The 24547-nt window shown below is 38.9% G+C and overlaps 1 protein-coding gene across 1 annotated transcript in view; it reads left to right on the forward strand.

Annotated features, from left to right (window-relative positions):
• CSMD1 (CUB and Sushi multiple domains 1) overlaps positions 1-24547 on the forward strand; it is a 1461432-nt gene that overhangs the window by 969405 nt on the left and 467480 nt on the right. The window contains exons 11-12 of the mRNA XM_060085850.1: positions 12280-12404; positions 22766-22887. Coding sequence (XP_059941833.1) covers positions 12280-12404; positions 22766-22887 — 247 coding nt within the window. The remainder of the gene's footprint in view (positions 1-12279; positions 12405-22765; positions 22888-24547) is intronic.

Consider the following 24547-nt stretch of genomic DNA (forward strand, 5'->3'; position numbering starts at 1 on the left):
TTTACAGGTAAATTTTCAGGAATATAATTATTACAGAGAAATAAGCTACTACTTATTTCTTTTTTTTTTTTTTTTCTTTTTGCGGTATGCGGGCCTCTCACTGTTGTGGCCTCTCCCGTTGCGGAGCACAGGCTCCGGATGCGCAGGCCCAGCGGCCATGGCTCACGGGCCCAGCCGCTCCGCGGCATATGGGATCCTCCCAGACCGGGGCACGAACCCGTATCCCCTGCATCGGCAGGCGGACTCTTAACCACTGCGCCACCAGGGAGGCCCCTTATTTCTTCTATATTCTGTATTCGGCACTGAATCCCTACTATTTGCTAGATAGTTTGTGTACATCATTGCTAATCATAATAACAGGAGGAAAATATAGATTTCATTATTACTATTTTTAAGAGATTATTGCATTATTTAGCCTGATTTTTTCCCCATGAAATAAAGAAATAATCAGTTTACTAATAAAAGGAACCAAGTTTTGGGTTCTAGCATATGGCATGGTGATGATACGTAACAATGTTTTATTGTATACTTGACAGTTGTGAGAGGGTAGATCTTGAAACTTCTTACCACATACAAAAAATGGTAACTATGTGAGGTGATGGATACGTTAGCTAACATTATTATAGTGATTATTTCACAATATATACATGTATCAAATCATCGTGCTATATACCCTAAACTTACACAATGTTATAAGTCAATTATATCTCAACAGAGCTAGAAAAAAATAAATGAAACAAGTTAAAAATGTTTTAGAGTTTGAATTAAGTCCATATTTGGTGTTTTGTTAATAAGCAAAATTTGGGAACTATAATGGGAGCAATAGGAAATTTTAAAAACACTCAAGCTAGTTTCCTGTTGGAAAAGATTCACCTCCTATGACATAATCCCTTTGCACTCAGTGTTCCCAGGGGAACAGTCAAATAACTGTCTTTTATTTTTTGGAACCCAAGCATTAGCTTATTTCTGGATGCAGGGTTGGGTCTGTAAATGATTTCTTTACTCACCTGCACAAGTGGAAAAAACAAGGTGAGGGCGACAGAGCATCCCTGCTAGAGTCTCCATATCAATAAAACAGGTTGGTAAGTGTAGACCTTTCCTAACACCCTGCATTTGGATTTTCAGCACCAAAGTCCCCTGACAGGCTCCAAAGTCTTTTTAGAATTTGAAAAATATTTAAGGAACATAACGCTTTTCTATGCCTTTTACTGAATGCAAGCATTTCACTTTCACTATTACTAGGAAACTGAAGTAGTCTAGAAAAGATATTTGCCAGTGACTACTGCTCTTTCAAGGAGCATTGACTGTATTTTTAAGAACTACTTAATGAAATACCACAACCAATATTTTTCTGTTCACACTATTTGAAACCTTTACGTCCCTTTGAAAAAGGGCACACTGGGAATGTTTCAGGTCTCATTTATCTGGCTAAAACTGTTTCTGATAAAGAATCCACCGAGTAGATTTCATGGAATATTCTTCCTCTCTCTCCCAGTCTTTAAAGTATCTGTAATAGTAAATTAATTTTTGTCAAAATATAATATCCATTTAAATAGTTGTCTGGGAGAATTGTTCATTGTTATTGAAGCATACATCAATTTCTTAATTTCAAAATGCAATAGGTAGTTGATTTTTTTCAATAACCCAATTATCATGACCATCAGAAATGGGATTTTAGGGATCCTTTAAATATTAACACTCTTTAAAATGACCTTCTTTAATACAGTTTGTTTCTCTGTTTCTTGGCTTCCTCATCTGTAAAAGAATGGGCAGAAATAGAAGATGATGATTTCTGTGGTCCATCAGAGCTATAAAGCTCTGTGTCTCTTGGTCACGTTTTTGCCATAGTCTAATAAGATTTTACACAACTTCTATGAGGCTCCCTTTCAGTTCTGATGCACTTGACCCTTGCTGAGAATTGGTGGTTTAGAGACTTTCTATGTTTCCATATTTATATTCTACGGTAGGTAGTTAGTTAATAGAGAGGGTAATTTGTTAGGTAGTTTTTGGATTTGACTAAGGTCAGTATATTGATAAAACCAGTCTGCGCCCTTTACCTGTCAGTTGCATTCTTTTTGCACCACCTTCCTAAATTCCATCCGGAGGACTCCCTAATCTTCCTATTTGTGAAAGTGGGGAGGAGAGGAGGGGAGGAGAAAGTCAGGTGGCAGGCATGTGGGAAGATTAGGAAAAGAGGGTTTGTCAGTTCTTAGCTTATTGATGCCATCTACAGTTTTTCTATGTGTGTTTTTAAATTAATTCCTCAGCTCTCTTTACAGAGCAGACTTCTGTTAAGTGTTCAGTAAGAACTAGAACCAACACTGCCCTTTGCGGGAAGCAGAGAGGGTGCCCTCAGGGTAGAGCTCCCATGGCTTTGCTGTGGAGGGATCCTAGGGACCTAGACTTTGCTTTGCAGCTTCTTGCTCTGACGAAGTGGACTCCCTCTGGGAGGGCAAGGCATCACCATCTGGTCCCATTGCATAGTCTGGTGTAGGGACAGTTCATCAGATCTTGCTCAGAGCAGACTTGGATAACAGACAAGAGAAAAGGAGCAGGAGATTCTTGGGCCAGTGGGAAGGACCACCTTGTAGAGAGCAGCAGGGCACATGCTGGGAAGGCTGGTTCCAGGGCATTGATGGAGCACGGCAGTAAGTGAGGGCAGCCACACAGCTGTGCTTCTTTGCTTGTAGTCTTTGTTCCCAAAGGAAGAGGGGAAGAGAGAACGCAGATCACTACCTGGGGCCATGGGTAGGGAGGTTGAGGAACCCATCCTTGTATTTACTAATTCATTGGTCTCCTTAGCCAAAATGAGCCGAGCCCTTAGCACTGTGATGTGCTCCTGAGATAAAAGGAGAAACAAAGAAGGATCAGGAAAGGGATTCCTCTGTTGTAGACAGAATAGCAGGGAAAGGCTCTGGGGAGATAACTTCAGAGCTGAGCTCAAAAGATGAGAAGGACTGCCCCCATCCCACCGTGCAAAATAGTGGGGTGGGGGCAGTCCAGGCAGACGGAAGCACATGCAGAGACCCTGAGGTGGAAGAACCCTTCCTGCCTCTCTTCCCTAGAGGTGAAAATACACATTAAGGGCTGAGTCTAAATGAAAGGAACTTAAAGCAGACTCACCAACCAACAAACCCATAGCTGCACAGAGAAAATGGTGTGAGAAGAAGCGAGGCACATCCATCTGTGCAGGTGGTGTTTACGGGTTGATTCTATACACCTACATGGCTTGGTGTGATTTTAGCATCACCTGCCCCGAGACACCTTTTCTGCTTGAAACATGATGCTTTCCCTCAGGGAGCCTTGCCTCTGGGAACCGCCTCACTGTGTGGCCTTTCCCAAGCCTCATACCCTTCCTACTTCTGGGCTTTAGGTTAATATTTCTCAAAAGAAACATTGTGTGGAGTAGTGAAAGAGCAAAGCTGTACCTCAAAGAGAGGGAAAGGAGAAGGGGTGAATCAGGAGAGGACCCCAAATCCCCAAGTCTAAAGGGGAAAAACTCTGGAGCAGGAAGGAATGGACCCCTCTTTGGAACAGCAATTGGAAAATACTGTTCTGGACAAACCAGGCTACTTGCAATTCCCTGAATAGATCACCAACTTTGACACCAACAGGGCTTTCTATGGTGGGTTTCACTCTAGAACACAGATACTCATTTTGAGAAAAGTAAATAAATTATATGGATCTTTTAAGACCCAACCCAAATTTCAGTTTCTGGCAATATCATTGTTTTGCCTTTTCACTGAGGGCAGAATCATTTTCCCATAGTAATTTATATTTCTTTACCTCATTGCCCAGTGGTTGTTTGATGAAGTATTTCCTGCCCCCAGTAGTTCATCAGTACAGCCTTATGACTAGCAGGGCACCCCGTGCTTAAAAGCCTGACCATAACCAGTTATGAACCAATGCAGGCGAGCTGTAATAAAGGCTGATAAAGAGGAGGAAGAGTAGATGGATTTCTTTGCTACCGTTATTTCTCAGTCCCATTTTACTGACAGATTGACACATGTAGCCTCAGGAAAGTGACTTGTCTTTCTCCACTTGTTCAGCATGTGTTTTCGAGTGCCTGTGATATGCCAGGCACTGTTTAAGGCAGTGGGGATATTTTATTTGTAGGAGGAGGACTTGAGTCTAAATGTACTAAAGATGTTGAAGAACATTGGAAGTGTTCCTGACAGTTTTCTTCTCATTTCTTTTCTTGTATCAAGTGTCATTTCTTTCCTTCCAAAGTTACAAAAATACCTTCAAATTCTTCCTACTACAGTTTTCTGGAAGCTTTAGCACCTACTTCCGGAAGCTACCTGTATAACTAATTTTATTTATGAGAAGTAAATATTTTTTAATGAGAAAGAAGTAAGCAGGAGGAAGAGGAAGAGAGAGACAAATGAGAGAGGAAGGGAGAAGGAGGAGGAGGGAGCGGCAGAGATGGGGAGGGTGGGGGGGCTTGTATATGCTAAGAAGAGTGATATTGTTGTTTGCAGAGTCAGCTTCAGTGCATGTGAGCGGTTTAGTTACAGGCCCATGAATTCAGAGGTGCAAAATGTAATCTTCTTTGTACTGGCACTGTAATTAATTTCTTTTTCAATATCCGCATTTAATCTGAGTCAGAAAATTGTATTTATTCACTCTTAAAGTTTTTGAAATCCATAATTTCTTAGTCTATCAGGTTTAGTCAACTGTTCACTTCCCGTCCCCCTCTGCTGATGATGTTATGTCAGGGCTTAAGGAAAGGCCCTCATTTCAATGGTGGGGAGTGGTCATGGCTTCCCCGCCTTATCCCTGCCCCTTGGATCCCTGTCCTGATCGTCCCCGGGCCCCTGGCTGGGCGCACGTCCTCTTCCTGGAGAGGAGATGTTTCTGAGTCCGGGGCTTCCTTTCCACCAACCACAGCCAATATTCAAGAGGCATGAGCACCCTGGGGATGACCTGCTGTGTCACTCGAGGGCCCAGGGTCTCCACCTCCTAGGCTTAGGCTCCCATGCTGCCTTTTCTTCTTTAGAGAGGCTGTGCCATAAGACACAGACTTGTCCATGGGGTCACAGCTGGGAAAGGGGAACGGATCTGTGTTAGCCCTGGGGGCCCACACACTGCCCTGGGCAGGGCTCTGTCTTGTTCCACTGCCTCACCCAACTTGCTTCCTGGTCCAGGGTGTGGCGGATACCAGGGCACTGCATTCCACAGCCCTGACACCACCTATCACATCTCTGCCTGCTCTGGCTCTCCATGTTCTCCTCCCCTGCCTCACCTTGGCCTTGTGTTTTGCTTTGCTTTTATGTTTCATAGTGGGGAATGAGGAATGGGGAACAATGTATCATCACTGCTCCTTTAAACATATTTCACACACCTGGATGACACTTCTGGATTTAGACACCTATAATTTTACTTCGTGCTCTGCCAGTATCAGCATCCTCAGGGTGTAAGTAAAATACAGGAGAAAAATCACAGGTGTGAATCCTTGTGCCTGTACACACACACACACACCCACCACACACACACCCACACACCCACACCCACACCCACACATACACCCCCCCCACACACACACACCCTTCACTTCACATATTATCCTGCCACATGGCTCCAGTACTTCTCAAAAAATAGTTAAGCAAGAGGGAGGAGATATGGGGATATATGTATATGTACAGCTGATTCACTTTGTTATAAAGCAGAAACTAATACACCACTGTAAAGCAATTATACTCCAATAAAGATGTTAAAAAAAAAAAAAAGCTGGTGAGGAAGCCTAGGTGACCTTTGTGTCTTGGGCTTCTAGGGATTCTAAATTCTCTTGATGACCCACACAAAATCTTTGAAAATTTATTAAAATTTCAGTTGTTTCCTTTTTATACATAAAAAAAATAGTTAAGCAAGATATCTATACCTTTGGTACAGTGTGGTTCCAGATATAATTTCCCCATGTCATTTGTGTTCATTTTACAAAGAGAAATACAGCAAATTCTGACTTCAACTTAATTCTAAAGAAAGTTTTTTGCTCTAATTTTTGTGCTTTCTGTTACTTAAATGTGAAAACAGTATAATATAATGTGTTTCTCCTTTTTGCTGCAGATGCAAAATGTGTAAATGCCTACCCCTGATGCCTAAAAATAGTATCTATTTTTTTGTATTTATGAATCTTTAAGTATGTTGTTTGAGCTGGATTTTTTTTAACCAAGAGACAGATATCTATCTATGTATCATCTATATCAATCTATCAATCTATTTATCCATTTAGAAAATTCTAAATGGGGAAACTAGTTGCTTCAGTAGATTCAGTCAACACTAGCCAGCATGGATTGAGGTAACAGGTGGGATCTGCCCATCTAGCCACTCAGGTAGGTCAGAGTCATCTCTGAATTAATGGATAGTTACACATCACAGCTAAATCAGTCCACATCCTATTTTGGATTCTAGTTTAATCTTTAAGTTACTTTGTGTGGGGTTTTTTTTTTTAGAAATAGTTATAGTACCAATCTTAAATAAATGCACAAATAGCCATTCTCTAGGAAAACCATATTTAGAAATAGTTCATTCACCTAGAAAGTCTCTTCAAACTATAGGTAAAGTCAAGTAGATGGTGACAAATGAAATGTCTTCATAATTCAAACTTTTTTTTTTTTTTTTTTTTTTTTTTTTTTGCGGTATGCGGGCCCCTCACTGCTGTGGCCTCCCCCGCTGCGGAGCACAGGCTCCGGACGCGCAGGCTCCGGACGCGCAGGCTCAGCGGCCATGGCTCACGGGCCCAGCCACTCCGCGGCATATGGGATCCTCCCAGACCGGGGCACGAACCCGTATCCCCTGCATCGGCAGGCGGACTCTCAACCACTTGCGCCACCAGGGAGGCCCCTTAATTCAAACTTTGAATGACGAGCCTTTCAGAAGTGCTAAGCATTGAAGAAGTGAAAAATGTGTTTTTTTCTATTCTGTTCTATTATATTTAAAACACCAAATTATTCTGCTTCAACTATTTAACTTAAAATTTGCCATTTGGATATTTATTATCAATACACAATTCATCTTGATCTTATACAAAATCACTTTTCTGTTATTTTTGACAATTTCCAGCTACTAACAATTGTCAAAATTGTATGACAAAATAATTCTTAGGTGTTCTAAATTTAATTGCCAATGGGAAGATACTAATTTCTTTTTTCCTGTTATTTTCTTCTGAGTGCTTTCCAGAAAACCAAATTAATCTTCCTAATGTTATACATATGCCTTCAAACATAGTAATCATAAAATCAAATCATAAATAAAAACTTAGTTTATTTTATATTTGAAGCTGAAAGTGTGCATGGATTTTAAATTGAACTGATTCAAGTGCTAGAAAAACCAAAGCATAAGTTTGAAAATAATAAATTAGAAGTTGGATCATCATCAGTTTCAAGCTCAACCCTGTTCATCTCAATGCAGAGACTACTCCTCATCTCCACTCTTGGGAATGAGTTTACCCATCAGTGGCTCTGTTTTCCAAACTGCCATCAAGCTAAGAGATTGCTCTTGTTAATAATTTTAATGCTTTGAAAGTAGAGAAGCCTCACTATTTTATCAGTTGTTATTTCCAGTCATTTATCAAAAGGTTTCAGGACAGAAATTAAGGAATGAGTTCCATATCAGACTCTGTACATACTGAGGACTGATTTCCCCAGAACCCAGATGGAGATTTCTGGACTAGATCTTCTGTGTGTGATACACTATAGTGATTATGGAACATTAGGAAGAGTCTTCTACCTTCTGCGGTAGAAGAGGCTTCTGTAGTTTTTGTCTGCTGGAAATCTGAGGAGAGTGTGAACTCTGTTAGGTGTGAGAGAGTTCTATCTCAGTGAGTGAGAGCAAATGGGGCAATCTAATAGTAGGATTTTAAAATATTTAAAAATTTAACTTTAATAAAATCAGAAGTACTACGATTATTGCAGTATAGAAACAAAAGTGTACTTGTGATTCTATTACCACTCTAAAAATAGTTTTATGCCTAATTTTCCTGATAGACAGATTCAGATACTTATATAGATAACTGTTACCTGGGATCACAATTTTGTATCAAGCTTTTTTCTTCTCTATATATCTTGCTCATTTTTGTAGAAATGTATTCATTCAAATATATATGAAATAATATAGTCATTCATATTTCTCATGGTTTCCAAAAAACAACACTGCCCATATTTTCTCCAATTTTGGATGATAGATCTATAATATATTGCCAGAAATGAGATAGAGTAGTCAAAGTTAACACAATTCACTAAGAATACCTAAAGGAAGTTGATGAAAAGCATGTATGAAAAAGATAGACATTTTGTTGGCATGGAGTACACTCCATCAAAACTATGAATGACAGGCTTTTGTAACTGAAGTAAGTGGTTGCCAAAGGGAAGCAATAATCTTATTTTCCTTCCTTTATGTTTGACCAATGCCTAGAACTTGTGTGAGGTACTAGTGCCTTAGTTTGAGAGGATCATACAACATGCTGAAGCACTCGTAAATCCCGACTCTCCCTAACCCGTTATTAATCACATCATTGGTGTAGTTTGTTCACTGTACTTAACAACACTTTCATTTTCTTCTTATTTGATTTGTTTGTTTGTTTTTTGTCCTCCCTTAACTAGAATGTTATCTCCATGAGATGGGGACTTTGTTGGTCTTATGAATTTCTGCATATTTAGTACCTGGAGTAGAGTGTGGCACACAGTGGATATTCAATAAAAATACATTGAAAGAATGATGAAAAGTATGAAAACTGAAATTTAGGTAAACAAAGAGAACTGAAGATTGGGGCCTGGAGTAGAGAACACGGAGATATAATAGTTGTTTTCAAACCAAATATTTAGATTTACTTCATTTATTCAACGTGTTTCCAGAAATTTAAACAAAGACCAAAGGCCAATGAAATTATGATGTATATGTCTAAAAAGTATAGCTGTTTTAAATAACTGCTATGACTGACAATGAAAATTAGAATTATGTTTACATTTTGGTTTTTCCACTTTTCCCTTTTAAAAATAATACATATTATGTCCTTAAAACACAGTGTTTCTCAAAATTACTTCCATAGAATTGTTTTTTTTAACTTTCTGTTTTATATTGGAGTATAGCCAATTAACAATGTTGTGATAGTTTCAGGTGCACAGCAAAGCGACTCAGCCATACATATACATGTATCCATTCTCCCCCAAAGTCCCCTCCCATCCAGGCTGCCACATAACATTGAGCAGAATTCCCTGTGCTATAGAGTAGGTCCTTGTTTGGTTATCCATGTTAAATACAGCAGTGTGTACATGTGAGTCCCCACCTCCCTAACCATCCCTTCCCCCACCCTTCCTCCATGGTAACTGTAAGTTCATTCTCGAAGTCTGTGAGTCTGTTTCTGTTTTGTAAATAAGTTCATTTATATCCTTTCTTTTTAGATCTGCATATAAGCTATATCATACAATATTTCTCTTTCTCTGTCTGACTGACTTCACTCAGTGTGACAATCCATGTTGCTGCAAATGGCATTATTTCTTTCTTTCTTTTTTTTTTTTTTTTTTTTTTGCGGTATGCGGGCCTCTCACTGTTGTGGCCTCTCACACTGCTGAGCACAGGCTCCGGACGCGCAGGCTCAGCAGCCATGGCTCACGGGCCCAGCCACTCCGCGGCATGTGGGATCTTCCCGGACCGGGGCACGAACCCGTGTCCCCTGCATCGGCAGGCGGACTCTTAACCACTGCGCCACCAGGGAAGCCCTCTTTCTTTTTAATGGCTGAATAATACTCCATTGTTTGTATGTACCACATCTTCTTTATCCATTCCTCTGTCAGTGGACATCTAGGTTGCTTCCATGTCTTGGCTGTTGTAAAGAGTGCTGCAATGGACATTGGAATGCATGTATCTTTTTGGACCATGTTTTTCTCCAGATATATGCCCAGGAGTGGGATTGCAGGGTCATATAGTAGCTCTATTTTTAGTTTTTAAGAAACCTCCGTACTGTTCTCCATAGTGGCTGTACCAACTTACATTCCTACCAACACTGTAGGAGGGTTCCCTTCTCTCTACACCCTCTCCAGCATTTATTGTTGTGGATTTTTTGATGATACCCATTTTGACTGGTGTGAGGTGATACCTTATTGTAGTTTTTATTTGCATTTCTCTAGTAATTAGCGATGTTGAACATCTTTTCATATGCCTTTTGGTCATCTGTATGTCTTCTTTGGAGAAATGTCTATTTAGGTCTTCTGCCCATTTTTTGATTGGATTGTTTGTTTTGATGATATTAAGCCGCATGAGCTGTTTGTAAATTTTGGAGACTAATCACTTGTTGGTCACATCATTTGCAAATATTTTCAACACTCATTTATGATAAAAACTCTCCAGAAAGTGGGCATAAAGGGAACCTACCTCAACATAATAAAGGGCATATACGACAAACCTACAGCTAACATCATACTAAACAGTGAAAAGCTGAAAGCATTTCCTGTAAGATCAGGAACAAGACAAGGATGTCCACTCTCACCACCTTTATTCAACATAGTTTTGGAAGTCCTAGCCATGGCAATCAGAGAAGAAAAAGAAATAAAAGGAATCCAAATTGGAAAAGAAGTTAAACTTTCACTGTTTGCAGATGACATGATACTATACATAGAAAATCCTAAAGACACCACCAGAAAACTACTAGAGCTCATCAGTGAATTTGGTAAAGGTGCAGGTTACTTTCATAGAATTCTAGTTGCCCTGGATACTTAGTGCAAAAGGGCTTCCTCACCAGATAAATTTGGAAAATTCTACATACTTTACATTCTCTTAAGTAGGTGAAACACATTTTGCATATTAAATTTTAGTAAACTGTGGGTCCCCTTTAGAAAAGAAAGATGCTTAATTTTGTTTAATCCAGAATTTTTCAAATTGATTTGACCCTGATTAGATGATTTTTATAGACATCTGTGATGACCCTCTGAGAGTGTTATACAGAAGTGTGGGAAATGCTGCTGTAATGTTACTGGAATAATGTTCACTGTGATATTGCAGGTTAGACTTTTTCAATAAGCAGGAAAGGAAAGCATTTGTTTATTTCTTTCCTTATCTTTTATCTATTAATAACTTTACAGATAACATGGGCAACTGTGCCTATTTTCTCTCAAAGACTCTCTTTCATTCCCATTTTTGTCAACATCAATGTCAGGTTTTATCAAATGGAAGACACAGGTAGAATTTCCTCTTGTAACAGTAGGCTTGTCAGATAATAAAATAATGCTGCACTCAACTCAATGCCAGACAACAGGCTTAGAAGAAGTGATTGGGTGTGCTCAGACCTGATGTATGCCTCTCACGTCTTCTCATGCACCTGTTGGTTTGTGATTCTGCAGTCACGTTTTGTTACTGCTTACAACCTTAGGGCTTCGTGTTTTCAGAGGCAGCTCTGGAGCCAAAGCAGTTTTTCGTCTGACTCTAGGCTGGTTGGGTTGCTTTTTTCTAAATCAAATTATTACTTTCCTATAAGATGTATTTCTGAAATATAATAGCACTGGCCTCCGTCTGAATATAATTGACATAATTAATGTTTGCAATGATAAATTCTTTACTGAGACATTTTTTTCCTTGTTTTTCATTGCAAGCAAGTTTTATAATGATGATGATGATGATAACACTTAACATGAGATTTATCTCTTTAAAATTTTTAAGTGTACGTTACTGTTGACTATAGGTACAATGATGTATAGCAGATCTCTAGAGATTATTTATATGACTTAACTTAAACTTTATACCTTTGAATTAATAACTTCCCATTTCCCTCCTTCCCCCCTTCCCCCCAGCCCCTGGCAACCACCATTCCAGTCTTTGATTTTATAAATTTGACTGTTTTTGATACCTCATATAAGTGGAATCATACAGCACTTGTCTTACTGTGTACTGAGACATTTTCTTAACCCAGGCTTTTTCAGTCTTTTTTTTGGTAAGATATTTATCCACGTGGAATGACATCCAACTTTGTTTTGTTTCCAGGGTTCATTTCTTTCACATGCCTTTTCTTACTTAATCCACAACACATGGTCCTGCAACCTTTGTTATTGTCTTAATTTTAGAGAAGATACCTTAAGGATCATATATTTATTTAGCAGAAGTTGGCAGAACAGAAATTTGAACCCAAGTCTTGTGCTGCATTAGAGGGTTGTATCTGTGAATAATTACTAATGGATCACTTAATGTTTAATATCGTTTTGACGGCATAACACAGTAGCAGCACTGTGATGATTTTTTTAAAGAAGTCTTCCATGAATAATTCGGGTTGTTTTTGGTTTTGTAATTGCTCAGGGTTGGTGCAAATGTACAGTTCTCCTGTGAGGACAATTACGTGCTCCAGGGATCCAAGAGCATAACGTGTCAGAGAGTCACGGAGACTCTGGCTGCGTGGAGTGACCACCGGCCCATTTGCCGAGGTAAGGCCTGTATGATTGCGTCTGCCCAGGTTCTCTCTTTCCTCAGGTTTGGCATGCTTTTCTGAACGATTTAAGTGCCAAGCACTGTGTATAGGCAGAGCAAAACGTGGTGATGATTTATGCTTTCATAGTGATGTAGGTAAACAAGAAATATTTTTTGAAATTTTTTTAGGAGGCAGACATTTCCAAAGATATTTGTGGTTTTTAAATTTCAGGAAATACATGAGCAAATCTAATCATTCAGACACACACATACTCGATATAACTTGGTATCTATCTAGCTATATACACAGTTTGCATATGTATGAAAATATGTTACATAACCAGATGCTTTGGAAAACTTTATGCATGTCCCTGCAAATCTAAAAATTCTCACTTTGCGATAGTAGTGAAGTTGAATTCTTGGGTTTTGATAGTATCAGTGATAAAGGGAGTTTGTTAACATGATCTGAAGCCATTGTTTTATTATTAAATCATAATAAGCTAATCTTGGACATAGAAGAGCAAAATATTGCATTATCATCATCTTCTTCAGTGAGGTCAAAGTATGTATTTGTTGCTTCTGTGAAGTACGTGAAGAATTCTACCAGAAGTATAGAAGCCATAGTGATCCCAGCAGAAAACTGTTTGGGCTATTTTACTAAGGAAGAATCAATAAAATTAAAAGAAAAACTAGGTATTTTGTTTTGTTTGCATTTTGGCCATAAAATAATTTATGCAAATTGGTAGTTTTAAAGGAAGAAGAAAAGAAAGTACTAAGTTGAACAAGGAGTAAAATGTATATTCTTATATACTTTCATATATAAGAATATCTTATCCCTCCTTATAGTCTTTTTCAAGTGAATGGATTCATAAATTTTTATTTTAAAATGTTCCAGTTGTAAAAAGGTACAATACAAGATGAACAGTGTTAAGTTATATCCTGTGAAATGAAGTAGTTGCAAAATACATTGCTAGTTTCATCAAAGCTAAAATACTAGATTGCAGGCTTTAGTATAGTGTACCTTTACCTATAACAACTTGGTGGCTTTTTACATGTAGAAAACACAGCTTTGTAGCATCTGTGCATCCCGAGGGCAGAGTGGGCGTGTGGTCTGGTTGCAGGTGGCCCTTTCCCATGAAAAGTTTCCCTTCTTGGAGAAGCACCCATCTCTGGTCAGGAAATGTGTATGGCTGCGCCCCTCCCCTTTTGGTCACTAGACTATTTGTATACTAATACTAAAGTGACATCATTAGGCTTTCAAAGGAACTGTAGCAAAATCCATATTCCCATGAAAGGATGGTAATGTTCATGCCCCAGTTACAAATGAGGACTAAGCCACAGGTATTATCTTTGCCCTAAGGAAAAAATGTTTTTCTTGCTCTTCTATACCAGGAACATATGTCATTATTTTAAAAGCCCACACTAGACAAAACTAGTAAATGTGCATCTGCTTTAAATTGATATTTTAGAGTAACAGAAAGGAACTCTTGAGTAGGATATTATTTGATTCTTACCCTATTTATTAATCCAGAAGTTTTCCTTTTTTTTTCCCCTTTGACCCAAATCTCATCTACACTCATAACAATTTCCCAGCACGTTGGCCCCAGCTTATATGCTGATTTGGTGTCAAACACTCAGGTGCTTGCTCCATCCAGGCTAATGGTGGGATAGTTCCCTCCATCCCCCTGGACCACCAACTGCTCACTTTTAGAGGTAATTAGAGGAGGAGTCGTCTGACTTCCTGTTCCCATAGACTCTAATGTCCTGCTTCATCATTTTAGAAGAGAAAGCTCTCCCACAGGGTCTTCGTCTGTTGTGTGGTTCTGGCCTGGTTTCCCTGGAAGCCTCCTCACCTCTTCCCACACCCACTTCTGTTTGTCACGCTCAACTTTATTCACCTCTTCTTTTTTCCTCCCAGCTGTTAACTCAGCTGGTTTGCTTTAATTAGATGTACCTTCATTTTCATGGACTAATCCTTTAGCTCTTTTTCAATGTATTACTTTTAACTTCCTGAAATAATGAGCTATAGCAGCAAGAAATAATTAAGGAAGAGTTTTCTTATAGGATGTATATTTTAAATCTGCATAATAGAATGATAGCAGACTGTGTCTAGAGAACAATAAAAAATATCTTTAAAAACAGTTTTAAAGAAATATGTATTTTAGAGCATTTAGAGTAGTACGACATTAAACAAAAAAAATAAAGTCCTGAAATCTCCTAAATAGGAGAATTTGAGATAAACTGTTTAGAATTAGGTGATAACAATTAGGTGACAGAAAATCAAACCCAAGAGAAGCTTAAAACAAATGGAAGTGGATTTCTCTCTTATACAGACGTTAAGAGCTAGGCAGTACAGGACAAGGATGGCAGGTCTGTTTCAGATATGAAAATGTCCTCAAGACTCACTCTGTCCTCACTATGGTCACGCCTCCATCCTCATAGTCCACGGTGGTATCCAAACTCCAGGTGATTGGATGGAGGTGGTTAGAAGAAGCAGGGAGAGACATAGAAGATGCATGCTAACGAGAGTCTGCAGAAACCATAATATGGATTTCTGCTCATTCTCATTGGCCAAAATCCAGCCAGATATTCTCACCTTGTTGTGAGACTTAGAAACTTATATATTTTTTTATTGTGTGTTTAAATATATGCCAAACAATTATATTTCTGTGAAAGAAAAGGAGAATAGATATTAAGGGAATCTTTGCCATGGGGGTATATTTTTATAAGGAGAGGTGGGATAAATCACTGAATAAATGACACTTTTTTTTTTTTTTGCTTCCCTATATCATCTGCAGCTTTTCATGAGTGGAGAGTGTAAATAAATTAGAGAATCATTCATCCCTCTCTCATGTCCCTTGGCATTTTTGTATCAGTGCAGGAGTATATGTGTAAGCTATATGGATGAAAAAAAGGGTGGAGCTATGTGTATATGAATATCCCACTTTCTGGACTGGAAAGGGCTCATCTGTAAGTATCATGGTTAAGCAAGGAACCTGTCCTCCACTTCAACACCCAACTCCCTTTCTCTGCCCTGTACTCACCTCCTGGCCACATGGCCCTCTCACAAGAGGCAGCTTCCTCCAGCAAAGCCAGCAGGAACACCCTTCCCTCTAGTCTGGGTGACAGAGTCTTATATAACATAAGTAATCACCATGTACCATGACCTGATCAATTACATAGACAGATGGATGGTCAAACGTCTTAGTGCATCTGTAGGCTGACCCAACAGAGGATCACTTTGAGCAGTCTCTAGAGCAGGGCTCTCCACTAGAAATAAAATGCAAGCCACAGATGTAACTTTAAAACATCTGATAGCCAGATTTGAAAAGGAAAAGAAGCAGGTGCAGTTAATTTTAATAACATTGATAATTTATTTAACCAAAATATTACAAATATCATTTTAATGTACAGTCAAAAAGATTATATAGGGAGATGCTTTACTTTTTTCTCTTTCTTTTATTCATACTATGTCTTGGAAATCCAGTGTGCATTTTATGCTCAGAGCACATCTCAGCTCAGACCAGCGGCATTTCAAGCGCCTGATAGTCAGATGCGCTAGTGGTTACCATGGACAGCGCCACTTCGCAGTGTAGCTCAGCCCAGTTCGTTTTCTCAGCACTCAACAGGCTTGTGGGTGTGAAGGGAAGCAGTGATCTCCATGAGTCATGGCTGGTTTCCTGGCAGGCATCCCTCAGTGTAGAACATACTTTCTTCCATTAAAGCCCATACATTTTCCAGGTTGGCAACATTTAGGAACCCTGAGTCTGTCATCATTCCCTCCTTTAAATAGTGTCTCTACTGGCTTTTAATGACTGATTCCTCAATTAAAGAAGAGCTGAAAAAAACCTTTCTTTAGGTGGAACTTTTATGGTTATTTCTATAAAGATAGCTTTAGCTGTCTAAAATGTAGGGGGAGATAGATAACGTGAAACAAAATGATGTTTCAGATGCTACCCAAAACAGAACATAGGGATATTTACTTAGCTGTCAGTAGGTTCCAGACACCAAGTGCAATTTTTCAAGTTCATCTTTTCCTCTGTGCTACCCCGTAATACATTGTAGGTAAGAGGCAAGCACCATGGCTTGGGTTTTCCTGATGCACTTGGAGCCTTTAAAGCAGCCCTTATATTGATCATCTCAGCCACATGTTCTAAATCCAGCTATCTATCAAATGCAATAAAATGCCTCTGGTCTGAGCATTGCACACATTATGAGATTTCAGCTCAGTCAGTTAAGGAAAGACTTATTCTCAAGGCTCCCTTCTTCATGAAGGGTCTCTAACTCTTAAGTAATTATCATGCCTTCTCCACAGAAGGAATATCTGATAGAGGCATTTGATAAATTGCAGTGAGTCAGGAGTGATCTTTCACATCTGGACGCTGGGTCCTAAGCCAATGCTTACTTACATTAGCTAATTAGCTCTGAGAATGGGAGATGTTACCTTTTCTTCCTACAGGGATGAATGGTTGTCATAGCTCAGTAATTACACAAGTGATTTTGTTTGAAATTATGCTTACTTCATTTAGGGATATGAAAACAACCATTCTGATTTTTCACAGGGTAAAATATGAGCTGTTTGAAACTGTGTAAGTATCTTTAACTAGCAGTAGATTTTTAAAATAAGGAAACAAAAAAGAGAAGAAGAGGATATACTTCTTTTTTTTAAGTAAAATGTTCCAGCTGGCATTTCATTCCATCAATATTTAGGGGGGATATAGAGAGAGAATTTCTTCTAATGCTAATGCACTTTGATCTGTGGAATTAATATTTTTAGTTGCTCTCTGAGTTGAAAGGGCACATAAGAAAAGTGAAGTGTTTTTTGTAATTGTAGCTGTGGTTACATGGAAGCCAATTAGAGCTACCAAGGGTCACAGAATAAAGTTATTATTATCTTGGGATTCCAGGTCAGGTTAGCTCAGAATTACCCTTAACTTATTAACTTTTCACTTACCAAGAACTTTACAGTTTATTCTTCCGTACTTATAGTTTCTGTCCATACAGAAATGACCTTTTAAATAGTAGTGAAAAGACCATTTATACCTGAAAGATGACTTCATCCTACCAGATTAAAGGTCCAGAGCCAATTGTAAGATTATATTTTAATACTGATTTTTATATCAGGTAGCTGTGAGCTCAGAGATTTAAAGAAGCATACACACGTTTTAAAGAAAAAATATTTCCTTGTGATAGATATAAAAATATTGAGAACTCTCAGGGTTTGCTCTCTTAGGAATGTTCATATGTAAGAGACATCAGTATTAAGTGTATTTATCACACTGCACATCACATCCCTGGTACTTATTTATCTTATAACTGGAAGTTTGTGCCTTTTGACCACCTTCCTCCCTCACACCATTCTTCCCCTTTGTAGCCACACATCTGATCTCTTTTTCTATGAGTTTGTTTGTTCGTTTGTTTGTTTTTGAAGTATAATCGCCTACAACACCATGTTAGTTCCTGTTACACACCATAGTGATTCAGTATTTCTGTACATTACAAAATGATCACCATAAGTCTGCTTACAATATGTCACCATAAAAAGTTATTAAATTATTACTGACTTTATTCCCTATGCTGTGACTCATTTATTTCATGACTGCAAGTTTGTACCTCTTAATTTCTCACACTTTTAACTTTTACTTTAATTCCAGTGAATTTGGATAGATTTCTGGTTTCGCTTCTAGACTTCTAAGGATTTATACTCTTTACTTGAATGTCACTTGGGAGAAAAACATGTTTTTCTCTATTTTTTATTAAGTTACTGGAAATAACAAAGCCATGTATTTTTATACCACTCCTCTCAAATTCTACTGACATAAAATTACCTGAAAGCTAATGTTAATTTGGTGCTAATTATGTTCCTAGAATCTGCCTGGGAAGTTTGTGACAGCTCCCTTGCATTTGTTTTCCTTCTGCTTGGAACACTTCTGCCCCAGGTGTCCATATGGGTCTCCATCCTACACTGGTCATCAGATGTTGTCTCATCCAAACCCTTCCATGCCCACCCTCTTCCAGATATGCTTTGAACCCCGACTCTGCTTTTCTGTAAAGGTCAAATATCCTCCTGAATTAAATGGTCATGTGTTTAATTGCCTGAGGAAGTCAAGGAACTTAATTTTGTTCTCTCTCTGCTGTATCCTCTATGCCTGAAACAGTGCCCAACTCTCACAAAGCATTTACTGTTTATTTCCTTACTCCCTATGCTATGGTGTGTCGAACAATGCGCTGAAGGCTTTACTTGAATTCTTTCCTTCAATCCTTACAGCTATCATAGATGAAGTTACGATTATTATGTGGATAACCTGAGAGGCTTAAAATGAAATAATTTAAGATAGGACATCTAGTAACTTCATAAACCAGGCCTAGAACTCAGGTGTGATTAAGAAAAGCAAGCTCTTAACCTCTGACATACTTTCTCCATTTTGGTTGACAGTCTGGTTATAGACATAAAATCTGTGGTTTTCTTCTAAATCATACAAGATATACACTATCCAGTATAATTCTTAATGTGCTTGAAAAAAGCTTCAGATGTGAGTCCAGATATCCTGTTAATTTAAGTTTGGTCAGTTAGAATATTATTCTCTTCAACTATTTTGATTAATTAAGTAGTTACTATAGAACAGTAAAGATTCCTGGAACCGATTATACATAAATAGATAAATTACTACTTCAAATTATATAGGATAAATTGTGTGAAACAAATGTTTTATACATAATAAATATTCAGTGATTAAATGGATAAATGTCACATATTGACATTCAGAATTGGTTAGTTTTATACTCTCTTTCCACTTTCCTTCTTGATCTATATTTCCAATGGTCATTTTGTGAATTCTGCTTTTATCTTAAAAACATGTAAGATATAAGCAAAATTTGAGTTTACAAATTTAGAACACTGTCACATGAGTGATATTAGCTATACATTAATTAGGTCGTGGTTATTATCAAAAGAACATTTATTAAGCATTTTTAAGATTTAAGTGTAAATTACTTTACGTTAGGTGTTGTATTTCCAAAAAGGTTTTGACAAGGGGGAAAGCCTTTGCAGGAGCAGAAAGTGATGTTCAACTGTTATACGTATAAATGTGTATATACATTTCCATTATGGGAATGCATTTAAATCTTGCTATAAAAATTTGCTTGGCACTGGTATATTGTAATTACCTAATTATTTGCTTAATTAAGTACTTTGTTGACTAATCCAGTGTGTGTTTAATCCAGAAGCAACTGTGTGGGAAGTAGCTCCCCATCTGCAAGGACACAGGGAGATGGCTCGTCCTAATCAGAGCAGGTCGCTAAGCTTTCTCTGTGCCTGAGCAGCTGCAGGGGAGGGAGTAGAGTTCCCTCTGCTCTCTCCACTCGACAATTCGGAGAAGCTGCAGCTCGGTGTGACCCTTCCTGCAGCAGACCCAGAGAGCAGAGGAGAACACCCAGGCAGCAGATCATCTGCAGGAGACACAGAAGAGAATGTCCAGTCTGTACCTCACCCACCGTGTGGAGTTGGATAAGGGCGCACAGAAATCATGATCACTCAAGAAACATTAGTATTATCTGATAGCGACTCCACACATAGATGGTTGAACTTTGAGTTGTGGCCAATAGAAAATCTGAGAATTGTCTCTGACTAGTAGGAAAGCCTTGATACAAGAAACGAGTACCTAATGAATTGTAATTGGTGTGATGACGGTAGGATGACCACATGATGAAGAGGCAGATGATTAGAATGGGGACGACTTAGAAAGGCAAAGACCGAGGTACTAGCTAGAATTCTCAACAATTTCCCAAGAAAGAGGATTAGAAGTAAATAATTAGAGTTACATCGTATTATTTAAGGCTATCAACCTACTAAAAAAACACACCAACAAGTATCTATGGGGTAACTGTTGAATGCCAGGAATTGTTCTAATTGTTGAGGTTATACAGGGAGGAAAACAAAATAAACAAAATCCCTGCCCTGAATATTCCCACATACTTCATTTCAGCTGATTATTTTGATGGCTTGATTAAAAGTATGGGTAGAAAAAAGAGTTAAAAAGTTAATTTATTAGGAAAATATACTGCAAAAATAGGGACATAGTTCTAAGAAAACGAAAAAATATTTTATGTATTAATTTGACAAGTGTTGGTGAGAAATACTTCTGAAGGGACTGGATTCATAACTTGTTCTGTGTGAAACACAGTACCATGTATGCAGGAAAATGTAGAAAATGTGCTGGTTTCCTATGTAAATTTTACTAATAGTTATCTCACTAAAAATATAATCACTAAAAATCCTATCTCCCCAAACAGTGGGGTAAGATGAATTTCATGAAGAGCTGGGAACCAATTTCAATAAGTCAAGTTGAGGTCAAGCTTCAAAGCAAACAACTAAGACCCAGGGCCGTTGACAGGCTGTCAGATTTGGTGAACTTTCTAGCAGACTGACAGCTGGGGCTAATGACTGGATGAGTACAAATTGTCCGTGGTAATGTAACACATCAGTTCCCCACTGCACACATTCTTCACATGTCTTTTTTCGAAGTTTGAAATACTTAGGATGGCACTTTGATAATATTAGTTTAAAACTAGTCAACAGATATTTATTGAGTAACACTCTATTTATGTTTCTATCAGCTCTTCAGTGTGAAATTTCACAAAGTAGGGTAACACAAAGGTATGATAACTCAAATTTTATTGATAACTTTCCTTCTAAGTTTCTGTAATTAATACCCATAATATTAGAGGGCTTTAAGAAAATTTCGGATCTGAAGTTCATGATCCTCTCGAGAACATGTTCCTAAAGGCAGACTCACTGGAGAGGGAAATCATACAGCACAGGTGTATGTGCTTGTGGGCTCTGCTCTGTTCAATGACCTTTGGAACCAGGACACGCCTGCTGGGTTTTGAAAACCAGGTGACACTTTATCCATATTTATTAAAAAGTGTTGTTCATCTGGAAAGCAAATGCCAATATTTTAAAAGTTAACTTTCATATGTTTTTATTAATCAATGTGTAGTAGATTAATTCTTAGCTAATTATTTTCATAGTAAGTATCAAGTACCTGAAATGTTGTGTAAAGTCAGCTTCCCACATTTTTTAGGTCAGCAGCTGTCAACATTAGATATGGTGCTGAGGATATACAGATAAGTGAGGGAAGGATGCTTTCCCAAGGTCAAGGGAACCACAACCTTGTTGGAAAGAGAGATCTGTACATTGACAATTACAATACTAGGAGTAGGCATAATTGATATTATTGCTGTATCAATGTAAATGGAAGAGAGAGATATATTCCTGGAGGGCAGTTAGGGATTTCCCCATTAAAAGGTTTCTGTGACTCCTCCCCTACAACCTGGCCCTTGGGGGTCAGAATCCTGTTCTCTTGTAACTCAGTCTCTTAGGACAATACCTGACTTGCTCAGCCAACAAAAGGAAGGAAGGAAGGGTGGGTTATGAATAAAATCTACTCTTCAGTGGACAGCAGTTTAATCAGTTCGTGTGATATGATATCTTAGGAAAATGAACCTGAGATTCTCTTGTATTAGTTCTTATTTGTGAAATTAGTTTCTTCTGCTCTTTTCTCAAACCCAGTTTAAATTATTAATGTTAAGAGTGGAGTTCAGGCTGACATGTGATTTACAAAATTGTGTACTGATTTTTTAAAGGCTTCTTTCTTAAAATGGAGGTCAGTTGAGATACTTTTATATTCAAAATTTAGTCATTCTTATTGGGTTATGTTACTTCCGTGATTTACTTGGTCTTTCATTTTTAAGGTATTTTCTTTTTCCTTTTAGAGCCACCGTTTCTATTTTCTTGCTTCACAAATTCAACTGTTTTAAGTTCTTATTTGCATTGTGCTATAAGGAAATTGGTACAGTTTGTTACAGAATACAATGATACAGTGTAAAACTTGAGAGGAAATTTAAATATCATCTGTTCCACCATCCTCGTTTAAAATTAAAAGGATGAAGCTGTGGGGGGTTGGGATTACTGGTTCAAGGTCATGTTGTGTAGGGCATAGCTGAGACACTAACTCCGGTCTCCTGAATTCTTATTGCATTGGGTGCAACCAAAGGTCTATACAGACCGTCTCTGAGTCAGAATGGTGCTTGAAATGGACTAATTTGATTTGACATTGTCCATGGTGCTCTTGTAATCAAGTCCTTCTGTGAACGGCAGTGCCTTGGGAAACATAATAAAGAGTTCCAGGTCAACACTGCAGATACCAAGCAGGGGTCCTGAGGGCTGAGCAAGATCTACTTGCCAAGTTGAGCTCACAAATAGCTTTCCATTACAATGAATGCAGTAGACACATAACTTGAAGTCCCGTGTGTATCTGGTGTCTTCGTCACAGGATGAATCCCTGTGGGAAGTAATATCATCTCTGTGTACTTCTAGCTAGAACGTGTGGATCAAATCTGCGTGGGCCCAGTGGTGTCATCACCTCCCCTAACTACCCAGTGCAGTACGAAGACAATGCACACTGTGTGTGGGTCATCACCACAGCAGATCCAGACAAGGTAAGGCTCTCACCTTCCCCCTCTGCGACCTGATGAAACCAGCCTCTGCCTGGGCACCTGTTCACAGCGAACAGCCTGGTGAATGTCCTGCACCCTTACATTTGGTTGTCTTAATGAAAATCTGCTGCTGCATTGTGTGTGTACCTGTCTACATTTGTCGCAGAGCCGGTTTTAGATTCGATTAATTCTTAGTGAGTATTCTCCGTGTGCTTGCCCGCTACTGGTTCTGGAGGTTATGTTTATGCTCTTTTTTTTCCAGTTTTATTGTGATGTAACAGTTGGCATATAACATTGTATTAGTTTAAGGTGTACAACATAATGATTTCGTATGTGTTTTTAAATGATTACCGCAATAAGTTGAGTTAACATCCATCACCTCACACAGTTACACATATTTTTTCTTGTGATGAGAACTTTTAATATCTACTCAGCAAAAGTTGATGACTGATGGGTGGAGGGTGGGGAGTAAGGGGTGCGGAGCCATGGGCAGGTGGTTTTGATGCTCTTGCTTCACACTGTGTCCACCTGGCTTCAAGTGCAGGTGCTGTAAGCGGGGAGGAGGAGGAGTCAGGAATGGCTTTGGTGTGTGTGGTGAAGCCCTGGCCAGAATGGGCACAGGGTCTAGCTTCCTGGGGAGTCCTGGTGGGCGTCCGCTGTCTTTGCATAATTACTGATGATGATGCCCTTCTTTACTCTCCTAATTATTCCAGATTGGAGCAATAGATTCTAAGTTCTCCCTACCTCGAACCAGGGAAAGGGCCTCAGAAACCAGTCTTTTATGGGAAGAGATGATGAGTTTGGCTCTAGGCATAGTGAGAGTGAGGTGCCTGCTGTATCTCCAAGTGGGTCTCCCTGGTAGTGGTCAGTTCGCAATTCCCAGGTGTTTCCCTAGCTGCTGAAACCTGGGATGTCTGTGACATCGTGCAGTGGAGACAGAAAGAGCCAAAGAGAGTCCTGATGGTGGCATCATCTTTCTCTCAGGGCCAGCCGGAGGGTGGACTGGGCTCCACTGTCATGAATGGTAGTGATCTTGCAACTAGAAGTGCCACGTGGAGTTTTAAAATACTAAACTCTTGTATGGATGAAGTGGGATACCCTGGTGTTCCAACAGGGAAAGTAGTGGCTCCAAACTAACCCGTCAGGAGATTTGTTTTAACTCCCTTCCAGTATTTTAAAAATTCATTTAAATCAAGATTACATATGGGATCATCATAAATATTTTCCTATATGGAAGATATGCCTGTATATCTGTGTTTCTGTTCCTTTCCAATTGTCAACTGAAAAAAAGCACAGCCTAAAAGTTGAGGATTAGTTTTATTCGGCAGACGTACTGAGGACGTAAGCCCAGGAGACAGCCTCTCAGATCTCAGGGACTGCCCTGAAGAGGTACGGGAGGAGCCAGGGTATAAAGGAGGTTTTGGAAAAAAACAGGCAGTCGAACATCAAAAGATCACTGTTAATAAGAGAAAACCAGACCTCTCAAGTTAAGGAATTTAGCGCTTCTATGTGTGGGAAGATGCAAGGGTCTGGGCTCAATGAAATCATTCCTTTGATACGCAGCACCTCAACTATCTAGGGCCAGTATCCTGTTTTTCTCCAACCTGAATCCCCTCAGGGTGCAGAGGCTGGTGGCTTGATGGCCACAACATCCTTTGTTTAC

Source organism: Mesoplodon densirostris, chromosome 20 (genome assembly GCF_025265405.1).
Source record: "Mesoplodon densirostris isolate mMesDen1 chromosome 20, mMesDen1 primary haplotype, whole genome shotgun sequence".
Taxonomy (NCBI): Eukaryota; Metazoa; Chordata; class Mammalia; order Artiodactyla; family Ziphiidae; genus Mesoplodon; species Mesoplodon densirostris.